At 43.4% G+C, this 16242-nt stretch overlaps 1 protein-coding gene across 2 annotated transcripts in view; it reads left to right on the top strand.

Moving 5' to 3' along the window:
- LOC119979037 (neuron navigator 1-like) overlaps nucleotides 1-16242 on the top strand; it is an 806372-nt gene that overhangs the window by 292965 nt on the left and 497165 nt on the right. For both annotated transcript variants that reach the window (XM_038821010.1, XM_038821009.1), the window contains exon 6: nucleotides 5244-5350. In XM_038821010.1, coding sequence (XP_038676938.1) covers nucleotides 5244-5350 — 107 coding nt within the window. The remainder of the gene's footprint in view (nucleotides 1-5243; nucleotides 5351-16242) is intronic.

Genomic DNA, 16242 nt, shown 5'->3' with positions numbered 1-16242 from the left:
GATACCTTTAGGAATAGTGGGACGCATTCAAGAAGGAAATAGGGGGAGTACAGGGTCAACATTTTCCAATCAAGAAAAAGGGTGGGATCAACAAATCCAGTGAACCCTGGATATTGAAGGATATAAAGCATTGGATAAGGAGAAAAAGGAAGGCTTATGGCAGATAGTGAGGGCTCAAAACAGCAGAAGCCCTAGAGGCGTATATAATGTGCAAGAGGGAACTTAAAAAGGAAATTAGGAGAGCAAAAAGGGGACTTGAAAGGATACAGGCAGATAAAAAAGGAAAATCCTAAGTTGTGCTACAAGTACATTAACGGTAAAAGAATAACTAGAGAAAGAGTAGGGCCCATTAAGGACCACAATAATAATTTGTGTGTAGATCCGGAGGATGTAGGTACAGTTCTAATTAGGTCGGGTACTAAAGATTATTATTCAATGAGAACTATGTGATGGTGTTCACTTGTGAGTGGAAAGGTGTAGGTATAGAAATTACGGAGAAGGACTGTAACAAATTAAAGAGATTAACATAGACAGGAAGTTCTGAATGGTCTGGCAGGTTAAACGTAGACAAATCTCCAGGGCCAATTGAAATGTATCCCAGGCTGCTGAGTGAGGCAAGGGAGGAAATAGCAGGGGCGCTGGCAATAATTTTCAATTCCTCTCTGGCCACAGGAGAGGTGCTGGAGGACGAGAGGATAGCCAATGTGATACTATTATTTCAGAAGGGAGGAAAGGATAAACCAGGAAACTACAGGCCAGTCAGTCTAACCTCAATGGTGGGGAAACTATTGGAAGCAATTCTGAGAGACAGAATTAATCTGTATTTGGAGAAGCAGGGATGAATCAAGAACAGTTAGCATGGTTTCATTAGGAAGAAGTCCTGTTTGACCAACTTGATTGAATTTTCCAAAGAGGTGACCAAGTGTGTAGATGAGGGATTTGATGTAGTCTACTTGGACTTCAGCAAGGCTTTTGATAAGGTCACATAATTGGAGACTGATAACAAAGGTAAAACTCATGTGATCCAAGGAAATTTGGCAAATTGCATCCAAAATTGACTGAGTGACAGAAAGCAGAGGTTGATGGTCAAGGGGTGTTTTTCTGACTGGAGGCCTGTGTCCAGTGGGATCCCGTAGCGATAAGTGTTGGGGCCCTTGCTGTTTATGGTTTATACAAATGATTTAGATATGAATCTTCCAAACTTACGACCACTAGCATCTAGAAGGACAAGAGCAGCAGATACCCGGGAATCCCACCACGTGGAGTTTCCCTTCCAAGTCACTCACCACCCTGACTTGGAAATATATTGCCGTTCCTTCACTGTTGCTGGGGCAACATCCTGGAACTTGTTCCGTAAAAACACATTGTATGTGCCTACAGCTCAAAGACTGCAGCGGTTCAGAAGGCAACTCGCCATCACCTTCTGAAGGGCAACTAAGGTTGGGCAATAAATGCCCACCTAACTAGTTACATTCATTTTTAAAAATTAATTTATGGGATGTAGGCATCGCTAGTTAGGTGACTAATAAGTGGTACTGTGCCTCAAAATAGCAGTTAATGTTCCTGTTATTTTTACGAGAGGCAAGTGACTATTTTCCCAGTCTGTTATGATTTTCTCATTCAGATGGATTGGGGCACTGTTTATAATCGGGTATTCAGGTCCATAAATCAGCCTGTGCCATTCAATGAACTCAAATGTGATGCAAATTTTAAAGCCGATCAGGAACATGTATTTCCGTTGTATGATGAGGGAACCAAATCAAAAACTTGTACTTATGAATGATCAGTTAACGCTACAGTAATTGGAGTGCATAGTTGTACACCTTTTTTATTGTTTTCTTTCAGCCTAAACAAATTACCCTGTGTGATATGAATTGTCCACAGATGAACTGTAACTTTCTTGACACATGAATTAATTAAAAATATTGTGTCGGTATTTGATTTGCAGACCGAATAATTAAATAAAAATAAAATCCTTGCAAAAAAAAGTTTGACCACCCCAAACCGCCTTCATTAAAATCGGCTAGTGCTGGGAAATTCACATGTCAGCTGGCACTGAAATTATTGGCATTACACAGCAACCTCCACCCCCCCCCCCCCCCCACACACACACACACACACACCCACCCATACGCACCCACACACACACATTCTGTTTCAGACCTTGATGGGGGAAAGAAAAGCTCCTGCCCTATATCTCTGTTAAGGATTCATTCTGTTCCTTGCCGCCGCTTATTTGAACACTGAGGCTTGAATGGTCAGATGGGGGCCATGAGCACACATACTAACTTTGATTTGGTTAGGAAATTTGGAAATGGAATGTCAATAGCTGAATTAAAGAGACAGCCAACCTACTCCACCAATCTTTAGGTTCCTGGCCTATTGGCAGCCTCCCTCATTGTGAGCAAGCCCAAATGTTAAAATCCAGCCCATTGTCTCACGCAGGCATAAAAGATCATGATTTGCAAATATGAGGGTGTTCCAGAGTTGTACTGGTTCCTTCACTGACAGCTCTGTTTTGCGAATTAGCTAGACTGGCTATCGATCTTGTCTGTTTCGGGGGAAAGATTAGCAATAACAAAAGTACCTTCCAGGCAGAATGAAAATATTGCACTGCACCAAATTTCAGTCACTGTTTGCTATTCATGCAATTATTAATATTTTAAAAATGCATATTCACACTAAATAGATAATACTCTCAAATGTTAACTCTTCTCACTTTTAAAGGAGCTACGTTTGTTAATTAAACGTAAATCCTATTAAATTACAGTTGGTGTTAATATGGAACAGCTGGAAACCTGTTTTCAAAATGAACGTTGTCAATTGATGTATTTGGTTGAAGTCAGTTAAAAAAACATATCAGTTTGCATCAAAAACCTTTACATCATCATAGTCTACCAATGGTTTCTTAGTCTGTGTTGTTTTAATCTGTGTTTTACACTGTCAGTTAAAATTTTATTTGTCCCGAGTTTTATCAATAGCATGTGCTGACTCTAATGTTGTCAGTGGTAAATACAGGCAATTTACCTCAGTAATGTTGGACAAAGCAACAGCAAAAATAAACGTAGATCCTCACTCAGTGACTCATGCTGGATAATGCACCAAAGTTGACATTAATTCTCCTGAGCAAATAGCTTGCTAACACTCGAACGTGATTCCAATCAGTGTTATTTTAGTCCTGAAGGTAACCCACTTAAAACTAAAGAAACATAAAAATCAAAGCTTCCAAAACTCAAACACATGGATTAGCATGCATTGAATCTCCCAATCTCCGCAGTGTAAAGCATCTTCCTCAAAGAACATAAGACCATAAGAACACACTACATTCTCTACAAACCTACGACAGTTCCATCTCTCGACGGCCCACCTACTGGTCGACTGCAACCACCACCTGGTGACTGACCCCTGCTGAAGTCACAAGTTTTAACCTTTCAAAGTAAATCCAGATGACCGGCTTGAGGGCAGGCCAGGGAGGATGTGGCCACTTACTCACAAGTGGAATATAAAGAACAGCTCAGCTTGTGTCTGTGGCCATCCACGTCAGACTGTCGCCACACTGAACTTCTGCCCTGAGAGATCATTCCTGGTGACATCACAACCATTCCCACTGCATCAGCTGAAGCTGTTGAATATATTGTTAACCTCAAAATCAAATTATAACTGTTTCCCCAGTCATTCAAATAATAACTACTTTAAGAGAGTGCCAGTTAGGTTGTACCCAGCTTGATGAGCGCCTTCTGCAGAGAGAAGTTAGAAAATAAAGAAAGAAGCCATGATGATCAGCTGGTCAGTGAATTATTTTAATATTTTATATTTCCCTAAAGATCCCCTTACATTATAAACAGAAGTTTTAATTTTAGTTTGTTTTCCCCCAAAGTAGTAGTTTCTTCAGAATGATTTCATGTGATGTGGGCATTTCTGACAAGGCCAGCATTTGTTGCCTATTTCTAATTGCCCTTGAACTGAGCAGTTTGCTTGGGTATTTCAGAGCACAGTTCAGAGTCAACCACATTGCTGTGGGTCTGAGATGTAAGCCACGGGATCATATGTAAAGACACCAGATTTCCTTCCCTAAAAGACATTGGTGAACCAGATGAGTTTTTTGGACAATCATGGTCACCGTTTAATTGCAAATTTTCATTGAATACAAATCCCAGTCCCCAGAGAATCACCCTGAGTCTCTAGATTATTAGTCCAGTGGCAATACCACTACAGCACCGCCTCCTATGCTTTTGCAGCTTTCTTTATGACCTCAGAAGTGGAAGACTTTTCTTTGCAATAATTACAAAAAGAAAATCTTGGCTGGAATTCTCCAGCGGTTGGGATTCCCTGTTCCCTCCGGCAGCGCACCACCGCACATGGGTTTCCCGGCAATGTGGGGCGGCTTCAATGGGAAATCCCATTTAAAAGTGGCGGGATTAGAGCATCCTGCCACTAGCTGTCGGCACACCACCAAAAATCACATGGCTGGGACCAGAGAATCCAGTCCTTTACTCTTGACCAATGGTATTCTAAGAATGAAATTCATAGTAATGCTATGAATTTGCACAGATATCTCCTGGTTTACTCCATTGTTATTGTACACTCCATAATTATCTGCTCTTTAAATGGTCTTGAATTTCAGACATTTTCTCCTATTAATTAAAGCTCCATGGTGGAACATTCCCTTTTTTATTGGAAATGATTGTATCCTTTCGAGTCATAGGGTCATAGAGTCTCCATGAATAGAGTCATAGGGCACGTTTCTCAGGCCTTGTTGCGCTCTTGCTCAAGCGAAACAAGGCTGGTGAATAGCAGGAGAGGCCAAAAATGTGAACTGTGTCAGGCGCCACAAAGTTTACGATGCAACTGGCCCGCTTCCATGGGGGAAATCGGGATATCGCTGTATTGTGGCGAGAAACAAATTATCATCATTTAAGCCCCATTTCCCTATAATTAATGACAGCCACCCCATATCCAATCACCTCCTGTCACGCAGTGGCTTCCCCAGCAAGTGGTCCCGCTGGCTCCGATTAGTAGTCCTTTTGAAAAACGGGAACCTGGTGGAAGGGCTTCAGTGGGGAGCTGAGGAGGTGAGTAGCCATCTTTACTCACAGGCAAAGAGCCCGGGGGTGCTGGGATTGGCAAGAAGTTTTTTCTGTAAGATTTGTAAACATATTCTTCCAAAGTTGAGTTCCAGGTTTTAGTTATTTATAGGTTGAATTTTGCATCAGATTATTGAATCATCCTGTTTCATCTTTCAGAGGCGAGACGAAGAGAGACAGTAACAATGTCGAATCAAAGGATACTGCTGGTCATCCTAATGCCGAGGACTGCAATTGGAAATCCAGAAAATATCTTGAGGATATAGGTATAGTGAATTTTGATGTGATTTTTGCAAAATATGTCTTGTCAGAATTGGTCAGTTTATTTTTGTAAATTTACATTTCAGGATACAGTAGTACCTTGATGAATTGGAATTTTTAGATATGATTTTCTGAAAAAAGGTCTTTACTGAGATTCATTCCTTGTATGAATTTTTTCTTCATACAACCCTTTTGTCATTCTTGGTAACCAGGTATTTTGCAAGCTTCAGCAACATAACTGTGTGCCTACTCTAGAGCAGCTGGTACATTATTATTTCAGCCATATTGGGACATATTTTGTAGTTGATGAAGTAAAAGCTCTTCTTTTGATGCACTCTGGTACAACTTTGGTTAAAATAGCTAAGTATAATTGAGAATAAGCCGCTCAAAATTCTAGTTTTGAGTAGTAAAAACATGGCAGTTGTCATGATACTCTATGGCAAGACCTTTACCAGTCATAGCCAACCTACTAACTAATCAGCACTCTCTTCTTGTGCAGTTTAGATTGTTTCCCATTCCTGTTGATTTATTTGCATAATTGTTCTGATGAGTGCAAGATGAAAAGTTTTGATAGTATGTTTCTTTTACCAGCAATGCACAATTTCTCTGCCACCAAATGATTATTAGTACAAACATCCTCAGAGCAGTTGGAATGAATTGGTTTGGACTTGTGTCTGTATGATTTGGGAAAACATGCTGTCATTCCCACTTTAGCATAAGTGGCAATCTGGGAACAAATTGTGCTCAAAATTGTGTTTGTGTTGAAAACTGTTTTTGTTCCCTCAAGTTTCCATTTAAGGTCATTTGTATTTTGCCTTGAACCAGTGCAATTGGACAAACTTTCAAGGTGGAGATTATTTTTAATATTTAATTTTATTTAAAAATCCTGGATTATATTTAAAGGTGGTAACTTGGTGCAACTTTATTAATATAATTGAATATGAGTTGAGCAATAAAAAATAAACATTGTCTCGTCGACTACGTGATCTTGGACAACTGAGAAGGACAAACCGCAAAATGGTCAAAGCCATTTGCTAGTTAGATTTGTGCATTCAGTTTCTAGCTAAATTAATTATTTTTAAAATAATTTAGAGTAGCCAATTCATTTTTTCCAATTAAGGGGCAATTTAGCGTGGCCAATCCACCTAGCCTGCACATCTTTGGGTTGTGGGGGCGAATCCCACACAAACACGGGGAGAATGTGCAAACTCCACACAGACAGTGACCAGAGCCGGGATCGAACCTGGGACCTCAGCGCTGTGAGGCAGCAATCGTTGAGCCACTGTGCTGCCCCCAAGTAAATTCATTCTTAGTCATTTTTTTTTAAATCAGAAGTTTTTAAAATGTACTTGTTAGCATTCAGCCAAAAAGAAAAACAGCTTAATTTAAGAACCTGGTTGAAGTCCACAAGGGAGGACAATTCGGAGAACCTCGACATGGTGAATAATTCGATCTGCATAGGTGGCAGGTTTGGAGGAGTGGATTTGACTCCCAGCGTAATACATACATACATACAAACATACAGTGCAGAAGAAGGCCATTCGGCCCACCGGGTCTGCACCGACCCACTCAAGCTCTCACTTCCACCCTATTCCCGTAACCCAATAAACCCCCCTAACCTTTTTGGACACAAAGGGCAATTTATCATGGCCAATCCACTTAACCTGCACGTCTTTGGACTGTGGGAGGAAACCGGAGCACCCGAAGGAAACCCACGCAGACACGAGGAGAACGTGCAGACTCCACACGGACAGTATCCCAATGGGGAATCGAACCTGGGACCCTGGTGCCGTGAAGCCACAGTGTTAGCCACTGTACTACCGTGCTGCCCCTAATGTTTTCCTAAACCTGAACAAATGACCACAGAATATTAATTAGTGTTGAACCTAAGTTGCACTTGAAATTCCATGATATTTTATATTGATTTGGCTGAATTACAGAGGAGATTTACCAAAATGCTTCCAGGAATCATGGAAATTTAAGCTACAGGTTGGAACATTGGGGATTGTTTTTGGCGAAAATGTGATTGGAGGAAATTTGATAGAATTGCACAAGATGATAACAGGTTTTAAAAATGCAGACAAAGAAAAGCAGTTCCCATTAGCTGGTGAGCGCAATCATCAAATTTACGGGGCCCTCTCATATTTGAGGTCATTTTCCTGTGTCCCAGTTTGTTTGATGTGGGGTCGCTGTTTGTCGTGTATGTTTGATTTTGGTTTTTGCACATGTGCAGTAAGCACCTGTGCAGGTGCATTGTGCTCTTGTTCTGGTGGCCCACTCCTACAGGATTTCCCACTCCCATGTTCTCACAGGATCGATAGCAATCCGTTCCCCACACTCCGGTCTCACTGGCTTGGCATCCCCCACCCCCCCTCATTGTCTCAGCAGCATCCCTGTCCCCGACCAGACCTCCCCACCCATAGCCTTGGCAGCAATGTGGTTGACTCTTAAATACCTTCTGAAATGGCCTTGTCGCCACTCAGTACAAGGGATATTAGGGAGGACAATAAATGCTGGCCCAGCTAGCGTCACCCATATCCTCCTAAACGAATAATGAAAAAAGAGGAAAACAAGTTTCAGGGCTACAGGAATAGAGTAAGATTTCTCTACAGCGAGTCGGCATGAACTTGATGGACTGAATGGCCTCTGCCTTGTGCTGCAGTGTTTCAATGCACTAGATTTTCATTCCATGGTGCTGATCCTGACACCAGTCTGAATTCTGAGTCCAAACCCTGGAACTGTTGGTGGTGGAACTCTATAAACAATTTTTGAAGAATTGGCTTTTTCTCGAGCCCTGTCCAATTAAAAATGGTGGGTGGGCTCCCAAAATTGGCCAGTGAATTGGAGGCCCTACAGTCCTGAAAAATTGGCAGCCCACAGCCAGTGATGGGTGTTGCTGTTACAAAATGTTGAGAGCAGGCACCTCAAGATGAAGATACCACCTGAAGACTTCATAAAACTATTTAAAGTACACTGCCAATGGTTATAATGTCGGGGGTATCTCTCCACAGGGAGCCTGTGGCTAGCCTATGGCCCTATGGTTATTGAGCTGAAGGATGAGGGATTAACTTTAATGATGCAGGACTTGATCCTAGATCTGCCTCGGGGATGCCACTTCTATCCATTGGCTGACTTTCGACCTTAGTGGGGGGCATGCATGCCAACTGAAACATTTCAGTTGGCATTGGTAGAGTGGCCCTAAATTACCCTTCAGGGTGCCTATTTAGCTATTTGTTCCTTGTGGATGGGTAGCCATTTTGCCTCAAATTGGAATGTTCAAAAATGAGCAAGCATTTTCCTTCTGGTTCTGTAAGGATATCTTCGACCTACTATGGTCACCGCAGCTTCCTCCTGATCACAGACTTAGGGACACACACAAATCTAAATTCTTACTTAACTTGCCAGCGACCATTTAGGTGAGAGAAAAAAGCCAAGAAGAAGTGCAAAGAGGAATAGATATTATGGAGATCATTGAAGGGCTAAAGGGAAGGGCCAGCGTGGAGATGTTGAGGAGGGAGTCCCAGTGGTGGGATAATGTAGCTGAATAAAACACCACTGACGTTGCAATAGAGCATTTTGAGGACCAAAGAGTGGACAATGGAGGACCCAGGGGTATATGCAGGCTCACCGATCTGGAGGAGAAGACAAACTAGTGACTGGCTAGACAACAGAAAAATCTGAAAATAAAGATAAGAATCTTGTAACTGATCTCACTGGGACAAGGGACACTAATGGAGGTTGATGAGTGATGTGGGTGGTTAGTAGTTATACTGGTAGAAAATGGGATGACCAGTAGTAATGTGTTGGAAATGTACAGCCAGGAGGTGATTAAAGTGTGAATTAGCATATCATAAATAGCGAGGGTGAAGCTAGCGCAGAGTATACAATATTATTTGAAAAAATAGTCTTGGAAAAATTGGGGAAAGGGATGAGAGTCGGGCCTAATAATACCCAAATTCACTGCAAGCAGTTTCTGCCGCACAACCAAAAGTAAAAAGACAGAATTACATCAGCAATACAACAACCCATGTCACTACAGTGCAGAGCCAACATCGGAGCTGAAATAGAAGCAAGATAAAAAAGTGGAGAAGAATCTTCGGTCTTCATGCTCTTTCCCAGGTACAAATACAATCAATGGATTTGCAATGTGGCAATCACCTTCAAACACGTCTCCTTGAACAGGCCTTGATGGTGTACTGGGTATGGAGATTAAGCAAAATGCAGAGTTTTGGAGAACTATCCGACATTGCGTAGTTACAATCCGTCAGGAGACATTCAGCAATCCTTGAAATCCTTTATCTCTGTTCCACAAAGCTCCAGGCCAAGGAGACTGCTGTCCACCTTTGTCCAGAGGTATTCCAAAAGCTATCTGCCATCTGGCACTGGCTTCACTGCAGTGACTCTCATCTTCGGGGCCACACGTTCAGTGCCGAGCGAAGCAACAATCTGGAGAAAGTAGGTTAGGGGTGACGGCGTTCTGGATACCGCGAGTTTGAGTTGATATAACCATACTGAACCTGGCTGATCCCACATGTCTAATCAGTATCCCAGAGACTTTATTCTCCTGTCCGCGGGAAGCTATCTTTCAACCAACCACTATCTTAAAAACAGCATCTTGATATGTCATAATTGAACACCTTTACACATAGATATTTCCCCATTTTTTTTGTGACTGGCTGTTTGAAGTACATGAGATTATTTTGGAGTTAACTGTCCCTATAAATCATTATAATATTTTGCCTATTTGTCAAGCAGTGCTTGAGCAGAAGACTTGGGGCTGGATTTTCCATCTGGGAATCTTCCCTCGCCAGAGTTGAACAACTTTTGGTTTACGTTGGCACTAGGAATGGCAGCCACAAATTATTGCGTGGCAGTGATCACAAGGGATTCTGCGAATTCTGCTATTGGCCCGCCATTTTGAGCGGATGGAGACCCGATAGAAAGGTCCGGCGGCTGCCCCCACCTCCGCCATGGGAATTTCTGGGTCACCCCCTCTGACAATTTGCACACATGAGGTTGACCTGAACACCCCCGCCCCACACACGACCCTCCCATAACAGAGCCTCCTATATCAGAGACCCCCCCTCCCATAATGGAGAGCTCCCCATATCTGGGACCCCTATATCAGAGATTCCCCCCATATCAGAGGACCCACATAATAGAGACCTCTCCACGTCAGAGACCCATTTCTGGTGACATCTGTGCACCCTGATACTGCCAGCCTGGCACTGCCAAGGTGCCCAGGTGGCACTGCCAGCTGGCAGGGGCACTGCCAGGGTAGCAGGTTGGAATTGTCAAGGCTATATGTGGCCTCAGTTTTGCGTTCCCCGCTGAGGCCCCCTATCTAACCCGAGTACCGTTCGATAATGCTGTTTTTCTTGCCGCTGCAAGTGCTGGAAAACACACGGCTAAACACACTCGCTATGGGGCTTTATTCCCATTTAGTTAAATCGAGCCCTTTATGTTCAGATGGAAAACCAAAAGTACCTCCTCGCATGATGTTGTTTCCACTTTCACTCCCAAGATTATTACAATTATGATGTTTATAACATTATGATGTTTTGGATGTGTTTTTTTAACTCAGGTTAAAATGACATGGCAGTGGTGGGGATAGTGGGTAAGATGTGCTAACGTGGTGGTTTTAAATCATGCTTGACAATAAGCCTAACTTAGTTAATGGAATGGCTGAGCAAGGTACAAAGTTCCCACACCTAGGAACAAGGGCAAGTGCAGCTGTGCTAACAGTAAATAGACTTGCCAGCTCTGAACTTTCAGACAGAAGAGGGGAAAGAGGAAATAATGGCAGGCTACAGGTTCTTTGTGAGCTTCTAAAGCTGGATGTGGGAGGGAGATGGTCTCTAGTCGAAGAGATACATTCCATAGTCAACTAAGGACTCTAGAGATTTGCACAGGTATGGCCAGTGGAGAAGAAAAATCATTGGAGTAGGCTTTTCTGCTGTGGGAAACTCTCTGAAAGCTGATAGAAGTGACTAGAGACGATCACTCAAAGTTACTATTTGGTGAAATGGAAAAATGTGAACCCAATGGAAGCTGGAAGCAACTGTGGACTATTTACTATAAGGACTGTAATTCCATAGAGAGTGAGATGTGTAATAAGTCTAAAGATGGAATGTTTCTTTCCATAGTTTAAAGTATACGTTGCCTCCAAAAACAAAATAGTGTTTAGGTAACAGTGCTGGTTATTTGTTACAGTAAAGGTTTTTTTTAAAATGTGAAATCTCATTTCATCCTTTTTCAGCTATTAACTGGAAGTGTAATGTTTTTTTAAATCGCTGTCAGTCTGTAAGGGGATCATAACAAGGTGCAGTGTGCTAGAGCAACATTCACGTTGAAGAACTGATTCGAAGTGAATTCAAATTGAAACATGCCAGATTTTAGTTGCTTACTCAAATACCATAACAAACATTTGCTGGTTGTTCTCATAGATTTGCAGCTGTGCTGTGGATGGACTGCAACTTATTAAATGTTGTTGGGCGCTGTTGTTGCGAGCCCTTTATCTAATCTCTGTAGATAATAGGATACAATGATACTATGACTGTCCCTTGTATGTAGATTTTCATTTAATAATTGCACAGAAAAGTTGAAATTTGACACATTGAAACTTCTTAACCTTATCCTTTATTTTGTGAGAAAGCTGACATGTGAAAGTGATAAGCGAGTTAAATATTTGACAAATGAAACCTTCCCAAGTCAGAATTACATGGAAAGTTCGTCAACCAAACCCTGCAGACAACATGTAGTTATGAGGTCAAGATGCATACTAAATGAATGAGAATCAGTGACACTAAATTGATTTGCACATTCTGGTTAACACATGGTTTAGAAAACCTAAAAATATTTCCTCAGTTGAAAAATATGGAAATGAACATCTTCTAAATTGAATTAAGTTCTCTTTAAAATTGTCATCCACATTTGAAATCATTGTTAAGAACCCCTGCCCCCGTTGTTTGTGCACAACAATAGCAAAAGGTCAGAACTGTTCATCTGATGCTATTTTTGTTAAAGGCTGCGCAATCTTAGTGAAGATTACATTTTAAGACCATAAGACCATAAGACATAGGAGTGGAAGTAAGGCCATTCGGCCCATCGAGTCCACTCCGCCATTCAATCATGGCTGATGGGCATTTCAACTCCACCTCCCAGCATTCTCCCCATAGCCCTTAATTCCTCGCGACATCAAGAATTTGCTTATTTGCGAATATGAGAATAATGGCTTCCCTCATCTCCCGGTCGTTGATGATCCGCAATAGCTCTTGCCTAGCCTCGTCTATCCGATCCCTGTCGGCACAGTCCACCACAAATATTAATCCCTGGGTCCCGGTGTAGTAGTGCCGCCACAGAGGGCGGATTTTGTCCTGACCACCCACGTCCCAAACATTGAACTTGACGTTCTTGTAAGTCACTGTCTCCACGTTGAAGCCCACCGTGGGGATGGTGGTGACAGACTGACCCAGTTTCAATTTGTACAGGATGGTGGTCTTGCCGGCGGCGTCAAGTCCAAGCATCAATATGCGCATCTCCTTGTTCCCGAATATCACATTTTCAAGTGTTTTACTGCTGGAAATCTGAAATAATAATAGAAAATTCTGGAGATACTCAGAGGTGAGATGACATCTGTGGGTAGAAAAACTGAGTTAATCGGCTGGATTCTCTGTCACATCCCGATGCTGAAATCGCGTTCAGCGACGGGGCGGAGAATCCGTCTTCGGGACCGGTGCCGATTTCGCAATTCTCAGCCCCTCAAAAATCGTCGGACTCGTGGAGTACGCTGCGCCGAGTATCCACCGCCTCAGGCCATTGCCTGAGGCTCGCCCCGAGATGCTCTGTTACCGACCAACCGAATTCCCGATGGCTTGGTTCAAACATGGTCCCACCATCCACGATCCTCGCATAGCGGCTGCGGACTCAGTCCGGGGCTGCACAGTTGGGGGACTGTCGATCGGCAGGCAGGGGGGGCTTCATTCGGGGAGGGGGGCAATGTGTGCGGGCGGTTCAGGGCGCACGAGCGGCCGATGCAGGGCACTATGTCAGGTCAGTGTGGGGTTGGGGTTGGTCAGCTCATGAGGCTCGGGTCGAGATGGGGTGGCGAATCCCATGCCGGTGGTGAATAGAGTGGGGGGATCCTTGGGGTCGGAAATTTGGGGGGTGCACCATGAAGAGCACAGTCTGGATGTTTAAAATAGTTACTCTGAAGCTCAAAGTGCTTTTTTTTCCTTGTAACGCTTTCAAAGTAATTATGAGAGTCACAACAATCTGAGGTTGGTGATTTAAAATTACATTGTCAAATGTTCCCAGCTCAGCACAATTGTCCAGACGAAGTTGGCCTTCTGGACAATTGCCAGATAAAGCCTTAGCTGGGACCTTCCAAGAGATTTCTCAATGCACCTTTGGGATACCCATCCAAACCCTACTTTGGAGAGCTGGGAGGATGAGGCCCATTAACTCTCTCTCTCTCTCTCTCTCTCTCTCTCTCTCTCTCCCTCCCCCTCCCTCCCCCCCCCCCCCCCTCCCCCCCTCCACTGATGCTGTCTAGACGGTCTGAATCTGAATGTAACATGATTGCGTTTATTTTCCAGATGCGAGACAGGCTGATGGTGATCAGGTTTGTAGGGCAGACATCCTAGTCTACATGAGTGTTTGGCACAATGCTAAATTGATTGGGTCTATTATAGGTAGCTCTGCCCTTGTATCTGCCAGAATGATTCCAAAATGGTCCTATGCTCATTTTTAATCTAGTATGGGCATAAGGCAAAAAGGATCTATTCTGGAGTTTTTCCAGGGGATGTGCCGAGTAAATTAAATTGCACATGGTGGTCACGCACTGTTCCTTTCTCAAATGCAGACAATTTAGATTGGAGCAACACTTTAACATATAGCGTCACACAACCGCCTCACGGCGCTGAGGTCCCAGGTTCGATCCCGGCTCTGGGTCACTGTCCGTGTGGAGTTTGCACATTCTCCCCATGTCTGCGTGGGTTTCACCCCCACAACCCAAAAAAAAATATGCAGAGTAGGTGCATTGGCCACGCTAAATTGCCCCTTAATTGGAAAAAATAATTGGGTAATCTAAATTTATTAAAAAAAAAACATATAGCGTCAACACGATGAATACTAAATATGGATTGGGACAGGGGGAAATGTTTAGGTATATGCAGGTCCGGTATTTTTCTAAGAAGGAGACACAGAGCTTTGTGGTGGCGCCGGCCCCCACACTGTTGGAGGAGGTGCTGACGACCGGGGGAATGGAGAAGGGGGTGGTGTCGGCGATTTATGGGCTGATTCTGGGAGAAGAGAAGGCACCGCTGGAGGGGATTAAGACAAAGTGGGAGGAGGAGTTGGGAGAGGGCATGGATGAGGGGTTGTGGTGTGAGGTGCTCCGGAGGGTCAATGCGTCAACTTCGTGTGCGAGGTTGTGGTTGATATAACTGAAGGTGGCGTGTAGGTCGCACCTCACAAAGGCCAAGGTGAGCCGACTCTGAGGGGGTAGAGGATGTTTGTTAACATTGCGGTGGGGGGGACCCTCAAACTACGTTCATATGTTTTGGTCCTGTCCAAAGCTGGAAGGGTATTGGAGGGAGGTTTTCAGAGTAATTTCGAAGGTGGTATATGTGAGGTTTGAGCCGGATCCTCTGGAGGCTATATGCTGGGTATCGCATCAGCCGGTGTTTAAGCGGATGCAGAGCAGATGTTTTAGCCTTCGCCTTGCTGATCGCCCGAAGGTGGATCCTGTTGGGGTGGAGGTCAGTCTCTCCACCCTGTGCCCTGGCGTAGCAAGGGGATCTGTTGGAGTTTTTATCAGTCGAGAAGGTGAAGTTTGAGTTGAGGGGAAGGATGGAAGGGTTCTACAATTCATGGTCTTTGTTCATTATGCACTTTCAAGAATTGGATGACATTGCACATTGGGGGGTGGGTGGGGGGGGGGAGGCGTTGGGGGGGGGGGGGGCTTTGGACTGCGTATGGTGTTGATGACTATGCCTGGGTGCAGGTGGATTCCTGATTCCTTTTCTTTGAAGGTTGTATTTAAAATATTGGGGGTCGTTTAGGGGTTGGTGGGAGGAGGGGATTGTTGACCAGGGGTTTGACATTGTATTTATTATTGTTGATTGTTTGTTGGTGGGTTTAAAGTTGGATGAAAATGTGAAAAAGGAGAATAAAATATTTATTAAAAAAAACATGATGAATACTGATCTGTTCAATGAAGTACATATATCGCTATGAATTAATGGCATTCAGACCGAGCCCAATTATATGAAGTACTTTGTGGGTTCATTCGTTAGAGCAGCAAAAACAAGTTTGGAAATGCCTCAGTCTAGCACTTATTCAACACATGCTCTTGAAAAATACAGATTATTGCTTAATATTCCAGATGTGCAAAAATGTACTGTGCAAAACAAAATCAAAATGTCTCAACATAACCAAGTGAGATTTGTATCTTCTGGAGGTTGAGGCAAATTAGACTGCATTCTTCCCTACTGCTACTATTAGTGCAGCTGTTTATTAAATGGCAAGCTTCATTTCATTGGCTAGGAAAAGAGATTTGGCAATTTACAAATCCAAATAACAATCTTCCTCTTCACTATCTCCCGATGATGAAACTATTGCTAACTTGAACCCAGCTAATAAATAGTGCAACTCAATGTTAGAAAATAGGCTGGTCTTGTGGTCCAGTGGGTAGCATCCCCTGCCTCTGGGCCAGAAGCCCTGGGTTTTAGTCCCACCCCAGGACCTGATGGCTAAGGAAGGCGCATTCGTAACATGGCCAAACAGATTGAGTGTCAACCTGTAAAATCCTTCCAAATTCCAATGGAAGAGTGTAAGAGGGGGAGAGATTCCTGGTCAGCCATACTTGATGTGGAATGGTGTCCATGGTGACTGA

The sequence above is a fragment of the Scyliorhinus canicula genome, chromosome 15 (assembly GCF_902713615.1).
Source record: "Scyliorhinus canicula chromosome 15, sScyCan1.1, whole genome shotgun sequence".
Lineage (NCBI taxonomy): Eukaryota > Metazoa > Chordata > Chondrichthyes > Carcharhiniformes > Scyliorhinidae > Scyliorhinus > Scyliorhinus canicula.
The sequence above is the reverse complement of the archived record's forward strand: the minus strand, read 5'-3'. Positions and strand labels throughout refer to the sequence as shown.